Below are 17,988 nucleotides of genomic sequence, written 5' to 3' on the forward strand. Positions count from 1 at the left end.
GTCTGGGCTCAAAAAGCAGAATCCCTGGAGCAGCTGAGAGTAAGGGCCTTGTTCAAGGACCCAACTGTGATAGGATTTGAACCCACAATCCTCCAGCCAAGCACACATACCTGAATTTGTACCCCCCCGAAAGAACATTTAAACAAGTACACATTTAATTGCTTTTAATGAAGCATTTAGGCGCAAAAAAAATTATACAGTTATAGATCAACAAAAAGAATAAATTGCTAGAAAAACAGCAGGAAATTAGACACATGGTCCTTGTACAACTTCTCAAACACACAAAAAAAACATTTTGGTAAATGAAAGCTTCCAGTACATTTTCAAGCATTCAAAGACCAATTTACCCAACATATTAACAAAAAATAAACTTTTAAATTTTGTACAATTTCACCTTTTTTAATAATGGACATCAAATAACTTTAAAACACATTTTCTCTTTACTAAAATAGGCCACTGTGGTGATACATCACTAGATTTAGCTAAATGTCCTTTTCCTCTCTTAAAACATACAAATGCTATAGAAAACTATGGCCAATCACTTGGGATGTGAACACTGAACACCTGACCACAAAAAAAAAAAAAGCCTCCTTTAAAATGATGAAAGGCTCACTGGTGATACTAGTATAGAAGGAATTGTTTGGGTGACCACAAACACAAAATATGTTTCAGATAGTTCTGTGAAAAACAAAAATATATATATACATACACAAAAGAATCGTTGTCCATGTGTTCAAAACCTATGTACGCATTCACCGCTTTGAGGTCCTTACATCAGAGAAATTGGGGACTCACATTCTACAGGTAGACAGCTCAAGCATACAGTTATAACTCACGGTCACGGATAGAGCGATTTTCTGTACAGTTAGAGAAGGATCAGCACGCAGAAGGGTCTCGTTTGCGATATACAGCTGCATAGATTCACGAGGGTTAGGGTGCGGGAATGGTGGCTGAGGAACTCGACTTTCAGCGTGTGTGTCATCAAAAATAAATCACCGTCACACCTTTGCCTCGTCCCCAGCGATGCCTCCAAAATGTGTCAGTTTCACAGTGTTAACTACAATCCATCCATCCGTTTATGGCTATTACTGTGAGGCCTACGCATAAGGCAGAATTACGCATACATGCACTGCAGAAATGTGGGCAGAAATAATAAAAAAAAAAAAAATCTGTAGGAGTCTGGGATTAACAGGTAGGTGGTGCTTACAAGAACGCGTGCGGAGAGTGGGAGGGAAAAGGGGGCGGGGCTTATGATTCCTGCTTTTTACCTTTAAATGTAAACGCCCTCAATGTGAGAGATGGTCATTATCAGCCTTTACATGCAGACTTCTGGGACACACACACGCAATCTGAACACCCACTACCAGTAACAATTAAAAGTTAACGTGCAGAGCCTCCACTGCACAGCCGCACTCTGACACATCTCCAATCAAAATCTTATTTTCTGGGGGGGGGGGGGGGGGGGCTATGTGTCAGCTGAGCTGGGATTGCTGCTGCTAAGTTTCTGTGAGAGCAGTCCAGGTAGTTTCTGCAAAATGGACGGGAGCCCAGCACTGGCCCAAACCTGCCAGCCTGCAAGACTAAAGCAAAACAGGCGCATCAGTGCCATATTTAGACCAAGTGTGAGAGATGCCTCACCACCATCATCGTTCTTCTATACACTGTATAATACATTTATATTCTCAGTAAAAATGAAGTTCTTGCATATATCCTTAAATCAAAAACAATCCACAAGAGTAGATTTACAACCTCAAAACAACAGGACCAAACCCCAAAGCCTCTACAGGGATCGTATCCAAGCCTTTCAGTCTTCAATCCTAGAGAACACAACCCATCTTAAACAACTGGGGTGTGGCACATTACATGCACACTTTAAAATAATTTTCATAAAACCTTGCAATTAAAACAGATTTCCTCAGCCAGACTAACATCCAAAAGAAGTGGCTGATTCTCATACTTCTGGGGGAGGGAGAGGAGGCAAGGAGGGAGCCCTGGTTAATTAAGGCGTTTGCTTATAGGATAGGCCACGTAAAGGGAGGGGGGGGGATTCAAATATTTACAACTAAATTACATTTTTTTTTTTATTATTTTTCTTTTAAGGACACAAAATGGTTTCCATTAAAAAGGCAGTTATTTCCTTCTCTCTCTCTCCACAAATCTGAACAGGTCATTTCTTGAGCAGGAGCCTAGCGAAATCGGCGTTTGACAGAGGCTTGCTCTGCGTTTCCAACCCGGACTCGCCCGCTGCCTCTGCATTCTGCACGGTTCCATTCTCCACCTTAAGCTCCGGAGCTGCCTGGCGGTTCAGAGCGCGTGGAAGCATGGACAGCTGGGTACGGCCTTTCCCTCTCCTACAAAAAAAGAGGAGGTATTAAGTAACAAAAGTACAAATGAAAGGCTTTTATGAATTTGTACTTGGAGTATTTTATAATTGCTGCAACTTTTGCTTTCATTTCGTTATACTTCTGTGTCAAATAACTTCACTACAATACATTCTGCGTATCCATCATTACCCAATTTAAAATAAAGTGTTGCATGCAACATACCTACAATTAAAAATGTGAAAAATTCTTGTGGAATACATCTTTTTATTTTTATTATTGTGTATTATAGACTGCCTTTCAGAAGATGGAACAAACAATATGTAGAGATGCACGATATATTGGTTATTATATCGAAATTGCCATTCGATATTTAAACTTTTTTCAGTATTCAAAGTCAGCAGCACTAGAACTACCACTGAAGTAATGGAGATGATTGCATTGGACGATCAGCCATTTCTGCAGTGGCGGACAAGGGATTAATTCTGCTCAATACACCAGTTAAGTAATGCTTATAATTCATTATTAAATCTGGCCTGTAGGTCCATCTTTCGTTTTCCACAGAATAAAAGTCGTTTCACTAATCTGCGCCACCAAACTTAACCTTCACGGCTTTTTCTGAAAAAAAAAGCCTAATTCAGTTCTCCTAATTGTGCTGCGCTGTATCGCGTAATGCTATATTCAAATCTGTCGAGTAAATTTAAAAGGACAGGTTGCATTTCGTAAGATTTGATTCGAAATACAAAGTACTATGTATTTCTATTTATTTTTTATTTTTTTTACTCGAATAGTATTTTGGTGTGGTATCTGTACTCTATGAAAACTGAGAACTCATCACATTAAGGCACCATCTTCTCTCACACTAGTGGGATTCATTTGTAAGAGATTATCAAGCACAGAAAGCACAAATTACTCCGATCTATGGATCAGCATCATCTCATAAACACAAGCATGACCCCTTACTTCTCTCACTCTCTCTCTGTCACACAGACACACTTACGATCCATAGACTTGGCGTGGCATCATAGAGCCCAGGCTTTTGCTCAGGTCTGATTTCTCAGCCACGTTCCGACGGGGGGGGTTGCTGATGGCCACTGTCAGGGTGTGGCTCAGGAAGGTCATCCCGTCCATCTTCAGTACAGCGGTTGATGCCTGTGCCTCGTCTTCGAACTCCACATACGCCAGGCCCTGGGAGAGAGATGACAACACCTTAGTCTGGCCGCCATGCTTGGGTCAATCGGACCAACCACACAGATCACTCACCTTCAGCACAACAGATCCAAATAATTAAGGCGTTGAAGACATGAATTATGGCCTTTTGATTGTATTGAAATTATATGATGTGGCTCTCAAGGACCCTACATTAGTGCATCATAGTTTTAACCTTAATGACTAAGCTGGTTCTGACCTTGGGCTTTCCAGACCGGTTGGTGACCAGGCGGACATCCTTGACTGTGCCGTGCTCTTTGCACACCTCCTCCAACTGCTCCTTGGTGCAGCCAAACGGAAGACCGGAAACAAAGATCTTGTGTTTCTCCAGAGCTGTGCTATACTTGAAAATCTAAAGGGAAAGAATGGGTAGAATCAAGAGCTTCCAGACCAGCTGCCCCCACCCAAGGCATCCTCCGCAAGCCCTGCAGTCACCTTGACGTTGGGGTTCTTGTTCTTATCCACACAAGGGGAAACGAACATGGGCCTGCCCTCCACATCCTGCCGATCCAGCTTCAGCGCCAGGGCGACTGATGCCTGATCCTCAAACTGTACATAGCAGTATCCCCGGAAGGTTCCTTTGTTGTTGTAGATGGCCCGGACCTGCTGGATCGAGCCGCAGCTCTGGAACAGCTCCCTCAGCTTCGTCTCGGGCTCCTCCAAGGTGAAGGCAAGGTTGCTGACGAAGACGCTCGTCTGGTCATCCCGCTGGTCCTGCGTAGCATTCTGCACCCTGCGGGCGGCCTCTGCCACCTCCCGCACCTCTCTCTTGTTGCCAGTGGGGGGCGCCAGTTTCCGCGCTGTTAGTCCCGTGAACCCACCCTCTGTCTCCATGAGCTCCTCTGCCTCACTCATGCCGGGGGCCTCCTCCCCTTTATGCTTCTTCACAGGTTGTTCTGAAACCAGACATCAGGTAGAGGCTGATTTTGGAGTGCGGCATCCGGAGGACGAACAGAAGTGGAGACAGATATCTTGCTTCACAGCCACTTGGACAGGGTTAGTAACACGGAGGCATAATGATTAAGGACACGGAGGATGTAGGTGCCCAGGAACTTGCCTACATACCTAAGGTACTCACCTGGAATAGCATGCTTTAAAAATATTTCAGAAAATAGATCAAATTTGCAGAAAAGGGTGGAACTGTAGGAACTTTGAGAACACGACCAGCTAAAAGGTTCCAACGTGACCTAACAGTTAACCGGGGTCTCCCACTGTGCACCGATATTCACCTGACTGCTCCCCCCAGTCCTCCCCTTCCTCCTCCTCTTGCTCCGTCGCCTTCCTCTTCCCCCCCGCCCGGCCAGTCCTCTGCACCTTCTTCTGGGCCTTCTTCTCAGCCTTGGCCTTCTTGCGCTGTTCCACCCGCTCCACCTCCTGCTGGGCCAGCAGGGCTTCCTTCTCAGCTGCCTGGAAGAGGAGAGAGTGTCACACGGGAATTCTGGCGGGTCACCAAGGTCTGAGGTTGGGGGGGGGGGGGGGGGGGTTCCTCACCTTGTTTCGCTGCTCCTGGAGTCTGGCCAGTCGAGTCTCTGTCTTCTGCACCGCTACATCCCAGTCCTCCAGGGTGCCTGAGGGCAGAGCAGAGAGAGAGGAAGAATCATCATCATCATCATCATCATCACCACCACCACCACCAGCACACTGGCTAACTCACCCTCCACCCTCTCAAATGTGACCAGAACCTCGCACACGTGCTCAGGGTAGTCTGCTGTGCACTGGACTGCCCGGTGCAAAGCCTTCCTGCAGTGAACCACGTCACCGTAAGACCTGCCGATGAGACATGCATTAGTTCCAGACTCCGCTGTGTACCCCCCCTCCCCGGGAGCCGCTCTTACCGCTCCAGATTGTAATACTCCAGCCACATGTTAGCGTATTTGGCGTTCCCTTTCGTCATGATGGTGTCCCACAGTTCCCGGGCTTTCTGCATGTTCCGGCAGTGCAAGGCCTGGTAACAGTAGATTGCACCAGTCTACCCATTAAGTTACCCATAATGCCATGCATCACAGGCTGCTGATATATCAAACAATTCAGATTCTGCTCCAGCTCCCACACCTACAAGTCCAGATTACCCATCAATCAGCAAGAATCTCACATTTTCATTCTATTTTACTGCTTCAATCACCAACTTATTTTGCCAGCAACATCAATGTGACTTACAATCAGTCACCTTTAACATCCACACCAAGGGATTACTGGTCCCCAGTCATCACTGAACCTGCGCTAAATTTAAAAACCAACAACCCACTATCCAGCTTGGGAGGCACAAACAATCCAATGTCTTTCCCTAACCAAATGAGTAAATTCCTCCTTGAGCCTCAAGGGGGCGCACTCACCTCTATCCGTGCCCAGATCTGCATTATGGTACAGGAGGGGTCCCCACTTTCACTAAACCCTGGGAAAGGGATTGGGGGGGGGAGCATTTTTTGTTCACCAAGACGTTCAAGACAACAAAAGCACATTAAGTCTTTAAGACAGAATAAATAGTAAAATCAGTTATCCACAGGTTTAACCCACTTCTACTTTGCATGCCACCCGTCTATGTGAATTTATCAAAAGAACATTTTGCTTTGTCCTCTGCGGATGTGGCCACTAGAAATAAAACCTAAGCAGCCACAAGTGACAGCAACCCGCCCTTGATGACTGGAAACACGCACGCTCTTCCACGTCCTGCTTCATGTAGTCCAGAGCTCGGCTGAAGGCTGCTCGCAGCTCCTCCAGCTCTTTGCTGGATTCTAAAACAGAACAGATCGAGTGAACAAACACACCAAAGCGTGACACGTCCCCCAGTTGCTCTGTAGCAGTGTGGACCTTCCTCACCTTTAGCGAAATCCACACGCCTTCTCAGGTAATCCAGGTACGCCTGCCAAATGTCCACGTAATCGGTCGCCTGAATGAACCCTGCATTCAGGGCCTTCTCAAAGACCTCTGGGGAAGGGGGCAAAAATAAGGGTTCCAGAAGGAAATATGACAGCGACAGGATGGGCATTCCATTGAGTGGTCACAGACAGACACGGTAAACACTGTTATAGCGTTATTTCAGATACTGACAAAGAGGTCAATGTAACAGAAGAGGCAGAAAGGGGTGTAAAAATGATTTCCCCAACCTTGTACACGCACACACAGACACACGGAACACCATGTACAACTCTGACAAGGCCGTTTGGGTGCTCATCCCTGTTTTCAGACCCTGTCCAACTTGCCGGCAGACTTGGCAGAGCCTAAATCCAGCAGCACCTGCCAGAGCAAACCCTAACGATGCAGTGCTGTGGGCATTCACAGCGCAGGATTCAGCAGCCCCGTCATTTATTTTCTGCCTTTTCCCTGGGTCGGCTGACAGCACACCGCCCCCCCCCCCCAATCGCCAAGGGCCCCCCTCTCTGCGGTCCTTTTTGTTCCTGCAGAGTCCTTAACTAAATGAAGCCTTCATTGAGCTCTTCATTAAATCCGACCTAGAAGTTTACGGATCAGGACATCAACTTCCTTGTCTGGTAGTCTCAGGAGATGGCTAAATTAATTTAATAATACAGTTCATTCACTGTGTAAAAATAAGATGGGGCGATTACTTTAGATGACAAAGTACGATTTAGGCAACTAAATGATTGGAATGAAGTGTCTCAGCCTGTCAAATCAAAATTTACAGAGGGACACCGATTAAAGGGAGTTAACACACGAGGCATTAAGAGTTCGAGATCCAGGGCACAGGTTGGAGTAATGAGGGTCTGCATACATGGGTCTCCATGGAAACAATTATTGGGAAACCTGACACACGTGTGATTTGCATTAATGAGGGAACCATGCAAATATCTCTCTAGCGTGCTCTGACTGCATAGATATTAGCAATGTTTTTGAAAACAAAACCACTAAATAGGTCCCCATGAACAGTCTCTTTTGTATCCTGAACTTAAAGTTTAGTAGCAATGGTGCTTTACTCTCCAGAGAGTTGACATATCCCATGATGCAACACTACCTCAATCCTAAAGTTTCCCCACCATCAATGGGCCACTGAATAATCTCTCTCTCTCTCTCTCTCTCTCTCTCTCTCTCTCTCTCCCCAGGTCAAGATTATGCAGGGCCAGGAGCCTAAGCCAGGAGGCATAGGGCATGAAGTTGAGGTACACCTTAGATAGGATACTAGGGGGTGTACGCACTCACATGCACACCATCCACCCAAGGCAGCTTTGTCCACCTGAACCCACACTGCCCTCTGGTGTCATTTACTGAAACTCTGCCCTAGCATCACATGCAGCAAAGCAGTCTCACCTAAAATTCTAAACATTGTAAGGAGCGCATATATTTGTAATTACGTATTGAAAAGAAATTGCTGAAGTCGCTACAATACAAGGCTGCTCAAGCTCAATTTCCCCTAGACCCACCTCTCTTCGCAAACTCTGCCCCAACCCCCCCAACCCGGCTAGCTCACCTTCCACAGTCTGATGCTCCGCTCCATGTCTCTCCAGGGCTAGCAGGTAGTTTTTCCACAGGCTCATAGTCCAGGGACAGTTCCGGACCGCCCGCTCGTGACACGACAGAACCACGCAGCGTATTTTTAACTGTCTATCCTGTGGGGGGGGGGGAACACAACACCTTAGCAATTACAGAAGATGCACCAGTCCCCTACCCATCCCGTCTGCCCCACAGGAAGTCGACAGCATCTCTTCAGTCTGGTCTCACAGCAGCATCCTGGGAGCAAAGCCAAGCTGCTCGGCATTATATAAGTAACGCTTCCCTGCTGTGCTGCCTCTTATACCGGGAGGGACAGAGCAGAAAACTTTCCAGACAGATAAGCTCCCTTTATACTTTAGAACAGGAGGAGAGTAGAGCATCACCTTTGAAGAACATTACCTGGGAAGCAAGGTCTCACTGATTCTACGAACGAGGCCTGGAGAAATGATTTACAGATTCCATGACCCCCCACCTCCCCCAACCCAGACAGCAGAGAGTCTCAAACAGACCAAATCCAAATTCATTCACCTTTCATTTCAGATTTAACACCAGCAAACCTGAATGGTGTCACTGCCGCAGCTGTCGCACTGAAAAGTACGGGGATCACATTTCAAAAGCGAGCGCTAGTACACAGACATGGCCGTTCTGCCACTTTCCCACGGATCCGGTCGCGCGAGCAGGATGGCACTCACCAGGTACCGGGTGTATTTGGCCCACATGTCGGGTACCAGGCAGTTCTCGGCCAACGCCCGCTCGAAGATGACTTGAATGCGGGCGGGGTCCCCCTCCTTCAGCTCAAAGTCGATGTAGGCCTGGTACTCAGCCAGTTTAGGGGTCTCTGCCACCAGCTGCACAGAGACAAAGATTCAGTTAAAGAACAGAGGAAGACTAAGACCCTGACACTGGGGAGGGACAAAAATCAAACAGTCTCTGCCCTGCCCCCCCCACCCATTCTAAAGAAGGCAGAAATGGGGCTTTGAAGCTATTTCTTTGTGCCGTTAATCACAGTCTTATTTAACCCATTGCTCACTGGGTATTTCAATAATTCATTTAGATCAAATGAAGTTAATCCAGCCATAAACTGACAGCACACGGTGGATTTAATCCCCGAGCGGATGTTATCTGCCACTGGCAGATAAACAAATAAAGCCCATCTTTAAAAATACAGAGGTATTTAAATCCCACTACACCCATTACAGGGTTAATATTTTTAAAGTGCATTACATACAGATACACACACACGACAGAACTAAGTGCTAACAAATACACATGGACCCATTCCAACAAGGGTATTAATCTTATATAAAAGACTCCCCAATTACATACATCAGAACCAGATTAAGCATTCATGGTGTTGCATCAATCAACCGGCATCTGGGCAAAGGGTTACCCCAGCCTGGTACTCTGTCCTGCCTGAGATAGACTCCAGGGCCCCATGACTCTGAGCAGGATAAATCAGTCCAAAGGTAGATGGATTTTCCTTTCATTAATATCACATTGGCACATTAACTGTGTACGGCTTCAGGCTATAATGCATTTTAAAGTCCAAAAGTGAAAATTAGGAAATATGATGCTGTGTGTCAGACCCGCTTAACTTGGACACGATTAATTTAGCAGAGACAGCCAGCCACATCAGCAATGGGAGACTTCAGCAGGAGGACGTACCAGAGCTTCCTCGAAGGACCGGTTCTTCTCCATCTGCTGGACAGCCTTCTTGTATTGGTACGTAACTTCTTCTGGGACACCTCTGTCAGACCAGTCCTCGTATTCTGCATATGTAGCCTCCATGTCTGGAGTGAGGTTTCGGGGGGGGGGGGGGGGGGGTCAGGCAGAGGTCAGACTCAGTCCTATCACCTTCAAAGATGGGTTAGCTTTCCAAGACCAAGGTAGGAACAGTGATTTACTTTCATGACAATGTTAATTACAGCCAATTAAACAGAGCATTTAAGGGAGAACTTTGAGCAAAATCAGGTGGGTCCTGAAGTGTGAAGCACAAAAAAAAAAAAAAACACACACAGCTCTGGTCACCAGAAGGGTCTCACACTCAGTCCAGCACAAGCCTTTAGTGTGCTGTTCTCATGCCAGCCAGTTTCACTAATCGCTAATTTAACATGTGGTATTTATTAGTACAAGGGTTGCAAAGGGGCAGAAAATTTCTGGAAACTTTCCATAAACGTTCCATTCAATGGGAAGTCCAGCTGGGGAATCCTGGAAATATTCCAAGTTGGAAACTTTACATGGGAATTAATGGAAATATATGGGAATTAATGGGAAAACGCCCAGAAATTTACAACCCTAATTAGTCCACAGATACTCCATAATTAAGAGAAGAGGCTGACATACCAAACATCCATATACAACTCTCTGCAGACTAGGGACCCTGGTTGGCACACTGTTCTGTCATGCAACTTCTTATATATATATATATATATATATATATATATAAAATTTATATATCATAACAATAATAAAAGGGGAGGCCAAGCTCTAAAGCTGGCACCTTACAGGCCGAAAATGTGTTTGGCAACCCCAGCTAAGTCTCAGGTGAAAAATAAACTGAGCCTCCAAAGCTTCAGACACAAGGCCACACCATCTGTTTGCATTCATGCCAGGCTCTTGTAAAGGGTGGAGCTGGCCAGACACTTCGTGAAAGGCCTGGCAGCCTACACCCCCACTCCACCTGAAACCAACCAAAGGGGTGCTCCAGGAAGTCCCATGAGAATTCAACAGCACTCTAGCCCCATTCGAAAGAAGCATAGCATGGCTTTATGAAACCAGTCCTGGGAGCCCCCCCCCCCCATAAAGCTCACCCATTAAAGGAATGGTCAGCTGGCGGCGGAACAGTGTGTGGATTCGCTCAAGCTGAACATTTAGCAGCTCCTGCTGCTCGCGAGTGGGAACACTGCCTGGGGGTGGCTGTGAAGACAGGAGAGAAAATTTGGGGGGGTGTCACCAAGGCCTACACAATTGCCACGATCCTCAGGCAGAGTGAAAAAGGTAACGGTGTCCCCTGTAGCATTTGTATCCCCCACAGCAGTTGCACACTGTGGACATGCTAGATTGCCACCCATGCATGACACCATACCTAATTCAGTGCTTACCTCATTTCAATAACACTGTCTTTAATGATAAAATCAGTGACCAATGCAAGAGATTCAGGCTTATCAACAAGACAACTCACTCATCCTCTGTACACAGATTATGCATCTTCCATTAACATTATTACATTTGTATGACAGGTGTTAATAGGATATTTCCCACGATACACTGGAAACCCCACAAATGACAGCAGAAACACACTACCTGCACTGTTGCCAGGATGGCATTCTCAAACTCCCGGTAGGCCTCCCACAAAGCAACTCCTTTGGTTATGTGCAGGCCAACTGATGTCAGGGCTCGCTCAAAGATGGACCGCACCTGATCAATCCCACCAGATGACCCCATCCCCCCAATGGAGTACTGGGCATACTCCAGCCAGATCTCAGGGCCTAAGTGAGGAGGAAGATGCACCATTTTTATGGCACCTGTCTCTCAGAAGGTTATTTTTCCCCCAATAGCCCATAGCCTACTCACAGATGTAGTCTTTCACAGCTTTCTCAAACAGGTCATACACACTCTCACGGTTGGGCTCCCCCTCTATCATCCGTATCTCATCCTTGAGCCAATCCAGCCAGATCTCTGCAGAAGACAAACAAGATTTAAAAACACACCTTAAGATCTGGTTTCACACATGTCACACTAACTCACCTGTAGACACTGATCAAGTAAATGAATAATTAAAACACAAAACATCTCTACCGACCACAAACAACCAGGTCATAGGAATGACAGAAAGTGCCACAAGGGCTGGGTCTAACCTTCTGTCAAAGGGAAAAGCTCACTCATCTTCTGCCTTGCCCTGCGCAGTCTGAGCAGCTCACCCTCCTGCCTCAGCAGCTTGATCAGGTCCACGTGGCAGTTGTAATCGAATACATTGATGGATAGCTGCAAATCGGTGAACAAACACGTCCGTATAGACAGCGGAAGAAAGTTCAACAGGCAAGAGGTGACTGTGGGCTAATGACATAGGGAAATTACACCATAGAAGCATAACAAGCCAGGAGCAATTATGGAACCTATCGAGCGACTCGTTGGGTGGAATGATGGAGCAGGTGAGTGTTTTGACCATCACCTCCACACTATCCTGGAATGCAATGCGCTCCCCCCACGAAACTGGGAAAGTCGTGAGCACTCCGGTTACAACGGGGAAGTCTATAGGGTTTACAACCGCGACAGGCAAAACTTTAACGATGTAACGCTTAGAAATTCTTTTTTTACCGACAAAATAAATCTAACGATTAACCCGGAAAACCGAAGACACTCACATGCATTGAAAATATGCGTCATTACCAGCATGATAAACCGCGTCGTTACCTAATTACGCGCATATCATAACGCAGTCATTTAAATCCCAGTATACTTAATGGAATGGGTTCACTTACATACGGATCGGCCGCATGCCGCTAAATTTAATGCTAATATGCACGTACGTAACATGTATGCTGGGCAATCAATAAATGCCTGTATTTTTAAGATCTTAGATATTCAGCCAGAAACGCTAGTGTTTTAAGTCAATAAACGGGGCTTTGGCAACACATTCATTCATTCATTTTTAAACCATACCTGTTCTTCTAAACGCTGAATTTCAGCCTCGTTTTCTTTCTCATCCTCAGAGGAACCATCTTCATCCTCAGAAGAATCTTCCACCCCCATTCCTTCTTCCTGATCAGACTCCATTTCTCTTTCCAATCCAGCTGTCGTCTCCTCCTCCATCTCTTGAAACTGCGTCTTCTCTTCGCTTCCCTTTGCCGCCATGTTGGGACTCGATCTGCCTGGTAACAGTGAAATGTTGTCCAACCTCAAGCCTGATTTCAATGACCCAAATAAACAAAACGCAGTGCTGCGTTGTCTGAACACCAGATTAATAATGTGTTCTAATTTTATATTAATTAAGGTGTTACATTTATGTCGCGTTTTTTTCACGTTTTATTGAAATTGTCAGGGGCAATTCTTCAGGCGTTTTAAAGACGGTTTGAAGATGCGTCACATTTAATAAAACCACGTGGTTATTTAGTCACCGCAATCAGCGCCATCTTGGTGCGGTGTTGATAATCATACAGACGCACGCTGAAAGTAATTGGTTACTTCCAGTATTATTTTTAGTTTTATGAAATAATATTACGTTTGACAAACTCCTGTAACTAGTATTATGTAACTTATGTGTAAATTGTGTGTTATGGGAATAAATTCTTATTCGCAATCATAAAATGTATTTTTCTAACGTTTTCTGCAATTTAATGTGATATAGGGATTTATAATAAATGTTGACATTTCTCTCATTCAGTAACTAATGTTTCAGACGATCACGTTCGGTTTCCTTTGACTTTCCAGTTTAAGTATTTTTGTATAGATTTCTTTTATTTGTACTTTGTCCGAAAATGCAGCTCCCCGAAACCCTATGGGGTGGACAGATTTAATGTATTATAACTTTGTTTTTTTTTATGATTGTAACTGGAGGTAGTTATGTTGTTTCTTGCTATATAATAATGAATCAATGTACGGGCAGGCAACATTACAGGTCCGCTCATCAACTGAAACTCATTACTAATGGCGACGCTGATTGCTGTCTAAAGCAATTGTAATAACCTAATATATCATATATGCCAGTTTAGTTGTCCAAAATTCGTCGCGACAACAGAATTTTTCTGTTTTTTTTTTTTTTTGGGGGGGGTATTCTCTGACGATCGATTGCGCATTACCGAATTATCCTCGCTGTGATGAAGTGTAGAAGCTTTATATATTTATGATTCTAAAATTATTTGTAGTGTTTTTCTCAGCATAACGACATCCCTCGTACCAGTATTTTTTGAAGAAGTTTCACAAAATGTTTATAATGTTGAAATTATAAAGTATTAGGCCTACATATAGTAAACTAACAAACGAGAACAATGAATTTTTAATCAATATCCGTGACATCTAATCCCTTAAGTGAATCTCCTTGCATTAGTTGATTGTGAAACATGACCTGTTAAATTTGCCACTTGAGTTTACTCTAGTCATAACCCATCACCTAAGTTCGTCTTGGAGGCTACTTGTGTCTCTTTTTACTGCTACAGGAAGATGTATGGTTAGATGAATGGACAGACCCACAGCAGATCATAGGGTGGATATATTCTGCTCCTTCCTGTAAAAGTACAAATTGAAGAATTTATTTAAATACTTAATGAAGTTTATATAAGCCAAAAAAATCAGGGTAAGAATTTTTTTCTGAAATTAATTCACCTGGAGGAACAATGACTCATTGAGTATCACTGTGGCCTCACACTTCAACAGTTGTGTTGCTCCTGGTCCAAGCTTGCCCTAAATCTGTACTGGATGAACAATTATGGAAGATGGATGGATACTTCAGATTGGATTCCTTGCAGAATCTGTCTTACATAATAGCTATAAATAATTCAACAGACTAATAAAATAAAACCTTTCTGATCAAGTAGCTGATAGATTTGCTCAAGCTCTGTTTACAGCATGGACAGCAATTTCCAAGTCTTTCCATAGATTTCCAGAATCAGTTGTGTGGCTCAATGGATTAGGGTGCTAGGCTTGTGATTGTAAGGTTGGTGGTTAAAATCCCGCCCTAAACATAGTGATTTCACTGTTGGACCTTTGAGAAAGGCCTTTAACCCCCCAGTTACTGCAGGGGATGTCCGACCCTAGTTTCTGAAAAATGTATAATCTTTGGATAAAAATGTATGCTTAAAAATTTGTTATGTTAAATTTATGGCCAATTGGGCCCTTTGACACCCATCTTCATTCACATTATTATTACTCTTTGGCCTTAGACTTTGGACTCTGCACTTACAGAGTATCTGGATAGAAGGAATCAAATGATTGCTGAAGAGTAATATTCATAATTAAGGTGCCTCTGACAGTATGTGTTATTCAATAGCAAGGTTATTATTGTTCTGCCTGCTGTGCCATGGAGGGCTGCATGTTACTAGTAGTAATAGGTCTGTCCAGTTCTAGGAAATAAAAGTGATTTAGAAGGATATTGAAGAGCATGGAAATATACAATTTCACTAAAGTAAGCCATGATTGGACAAAGCCAGCATGAATATCAGACAGGAGTTAGAGTATTATTCTATTGTCATGATTTTGTCATGCATGCTGCAGAAGAAATGGCAACGGCAATAAAGTAATATTGTGTTCTTTTGGCACTTCAGTTTTGGAGCTGGCTGTCTGCTTTCATAAAGACAAAGTCTTGTTTTCAAAATATTTAATAGAAACTACACACAGTTGCAATTAAAAGCAATTGAAACAGAAATGCTGCATGACTTGTCTGTGGTGTTCTATCATTTCAGAGCTCATTTCTCTTTGTGATATGCATTCCAATTCATTGATGTGCCTCAAAAAGTCATATAAAATTGTTAAATGTTTGTGATAAACAACAATAGTTCTCTGTTATTTTGCAATTCTGTTATTTTTGTTAGCCAGGTGACTTTGGAGTCTTTTCAGAGTCAAGGGTTCTGAATGGGGGCCACTCTCTGGTTCCTCCGCAAGACCTTTCGTAGGAGAAGCAAAAGTAGGAGCAGAACCAGGATGACCAGCACACACAAAGTGGCCAGCATAGCCACAATTGCATTGGAGTCCTGCAGTCTCGCAGGCCAGATGGGGGTAATGGGCTGTGGGCCGGCCTTGTCCGTAGGGAGGGCAGGACTGGTAGGCCCTGTGGTGGTGCTGTCAGCATCTGTATAGTGACCCATAGTATTCTCTGTGCATGAGGTGTCTTTGTGGGCCATGGAGCTGTCCATGTGGAGGGCAGGTAGTGGGGTTGAGTTCAATGACAAGCAGTCCTTGTAGCTCAGCTCTTCCAACACGTAGCTTTCGACCGGGAGGTGGGCAGCCATGAGGTCTTGACGAATGTGCCAGGTGTGGCCATCAGTCATAGCTGGTCTCTCTGACGCTTTGGCTGTTTGTCTAAAGGGCGCCCAGAATGGCCTGGTTGTCGTGGATACAGACATGCTGTCAGTCCCAGGTAGAGCTGCATGACTGTTTAGTGATTTATAGGGCACCCTAGTATCTGGGGGAACCCTGGTGTCATTTGGCTTCAGTACCCAGGGGCAGATGACTGTGATGGACAGAGTGAGGAGCAAACGGCGGGCCAAGTGGACCGGGGAGGCACAAACCAGGTCTGTGGCCATCCTCAACCTGCCATCTAGGAGCCACCTGTACAGGTAGAGGATGCTGCATTCACATACCCAGAGATTGTCAGCCAGGGCAATGGTCCGGAGGCGGGGCAGCCTGTCAAAGGCGCCCACAGGCACCGACTTCAGGCAGTTGCTATTGACCTTCAGCACCTGCAGGTTCACGAGGGGGGCCAGAGATGTGAGATCCAGAGATGAGACACAGTTGGCAGACAGGTCGAGGTGGGCCAGAGAGGGGGGGAGGGAGTGTGGAAGGTCCAACAGGCGGTTCCCCTTCAGGCTCAGAACCCGCAGCTTTGTCAGTCGCAGAAGTGCACCAGGCTGGATGAAACGGATGCGGTTGTCCTCCAGGTCTAGCCTGGTTAGGTTTCCCAACTGTCGCAGTCCACCTGCTGTCAGGTATGTGATGTGGTTCTCCCTCAGCTGCAGAGACTGAAGGCTGGGGGGCAGGCCCCGGGGGAAGCGGGGCAGCCGGTTGTGTCCGAGGCTCAGCTCCCGGAGGTCGGAGAAAGCTTGGAGCAGGTGGTCCACGTTACACAGCCGGTTATTGGCCATGGAGAGGACGGATGTGCTGAGGGGAATGGCACGTGGCAGGTTCTGAAGTCCCAGGGATTCACAGAGAACCAAAGACCCTGGGTGTGGGCAGCAACATCCTGGAGGGCAGATGGAAGCCACCCGGGAAACTAGAGGAGTCATCACAAGGACCAGAAGCAGACCATATAGGCACCTGGGCATGGCTTACTGTCAAGGGACAGAGCCAGGCCATCGAAGACTCAGAGGTACCCATTCCCAGTCTGCAGTAAACTGACGTCCGCTGAGGCTTGTAGATGATTGTAGAAAGGAACCAACTCCATTTTATTTTCAATTTTCTTTAGAACATGTGATCTTGTCCTTAAACACCCTGAAAATCCTGAAACCTAAAATATGCAACTTTTTATAAAAAAAATACTTTTGAGAAAATACACCTTGAAATTATATTTCTCCTTTTCAAAAGCGTCTAGGTTTTGAGTAGTAAAATGACATAATACAGTGGCACTTACCATCTTCTCCAGCTGTGGTTAGAATTCTTTTGACCCCAGGGTGTAAAAATTGCACACAGGAGATGCTCTGCAACACAGAAATGAAATGGTCTCAGAAAATCTAAAGCAGGCATCAAAGTTTAATGGAACCTAAAAGTATTCCGTTTCTTGTTGTATGTCTTCTTCCTGATTAGACCTCTGGTAAGATGTTTGCTGATGGTTAAAAAACATTTTGAATTGTAATTGTAAGCTGATCAACAATTACAACATAGCCATAGGAAGATTCAGCTTTTTAGCAACGTGGCAAATAAAGGTATCTGCTTTAGTGCCAATCAGAAAATATAGATGAATTGATCAACTATTCGGGACACGGATTGTCCGAAAGCCAGCAGATTGCCGTCAAAATGTGTAGGATGTGTACTCCCAAATTATTTAGCACCTCCTCAACAAAAGGAGAGGAAAGCTGATCCTGAGGCAAGCCGCCTTCCAGGAGTCGCCTTTCAGCTGCTGGCTGCTCCTTTGAGCTGCAGACTTTTCACTTTCCATCTTTGACGTCTGCATTTCAAACCGGATCACTGACCTGGCCCTCTGCCACAATCAGACAAACACCCATCTTCCTGCAAACTACATGCGAGGTCCAATTCTCACAAAAAACAAGCGTGAAATACAGTAAATTTCAACAACCACTACAAGATGTACAATCTATTTATGTGCCTTTTTCTATGTTGCATGCATAAACACAGCATATCTTTCAAA

The 17,988-nt window shown here is 45.1% G+C and overlaps 2 protein-coding genes across 2 annotated transcripts; both read right to left on the bottom strand.

Annotated features, from left to right (window-relative positions):
* Nucleotides 1-149: 149 nt before the first annotated feature.
* Nucleotides 150-12,827, bottom strand: sart3 (spliceosome associated factor 3, U4/U6 recycling protein). Its single transcript, XM_049002593.1, has 19 exons — nt 12,636-12,827; nt 11,831-11,957; nt 11,547-11,651; nt 11,277-11,461; nt 10,784-10,889; nt 9,639-9,763; nt 8,666-8,821; nt 7,951-8,089; nt 6,348-6,455; nt 6,185-6,262; nt 5,864-5,922; nt 5,366-5,475; nt 5,185-5,297; nt 5,022-5,098; nt 4,760-4,937; nt 3,966-4,426; nt 3,730-3,882; nt 3,322-3,509; nt 150-2,351 (listed from the first exon to the last, which is right to left on the bottom strand). Exons 1-19 carry the CDS (start codon nt 12,825-12,827, stop codon nt 2,168-2,170), a joined length of 2,844 nt encoding a protein of 947 aa, XP_048858550.1. The 3' UTR covers nt 150-2,167.
* Nucleotides 12,828-15,377: 2,550 nt separating this feature from the next.
* LOC125727528 (leucine-rich repeat-containing protein 15) lies at nt 15,378-16,948 on the bottom strand. Its single transcript, XM_049004332.1, has one exon. The coding sequence runs from the start codon at nt 16,946-16,948 to the stop codon at nt 15,527-15,529; it is 1,422 nt and encodes a 473-aa protein (XP_048860289.1). The 3' UTR covers nt 15,378-15,526.
* Nucleotides 16,949-17,988: the final 1,040 nt, after the last annotated feature.

This window comes from Brienomyrus brachyistius, chromosome 2 (genome assembly GCF_023856365.1).
Source record: "Brienomyrus brachyistius isolate T26 chromosome 2, BBRACH_0.4, whole genome shotgun sequence".
Lineage (NCBI taxonomy): Eukaryota > Metazoa > Chordata > Actinopteri > Osteoglossiformes > Mormyridae > Brienomyrus > Brienomyrus brachyistius.

Bases quoted from the DNA above. Each gene is read 5' to 3' on its own strand.
- sart3 (XM_049002593.1), bottom strand. From the start codon at position 12,827: ATGGCGGCAAAGGGAAGCGAAGAGAAGACGCAGTTTCAAGAGATGGAG. The intron at 11,958-12,635 runs GTATGGTTTAAA...ACCGATTTGCAG, and splicing joins TTCAGCGTTTAGAAGAACAG to CTATCCATCAATGTATTCGA. The intron at 5,476-5,863 runs GTGAGTGCGCCC...TACTGTTACCAG, and splicing joins AGATCTGGGCACGGATAGAG to GCCTTGCACTGCCGGAACAT.
- LOC125727528 (XM_049004332.1), bottom strand. From the start codon at position 16,948: ATGCCCAGGTGCCTATATGGTCTGCTTCTGGTCCTTGTGATGACTCCT.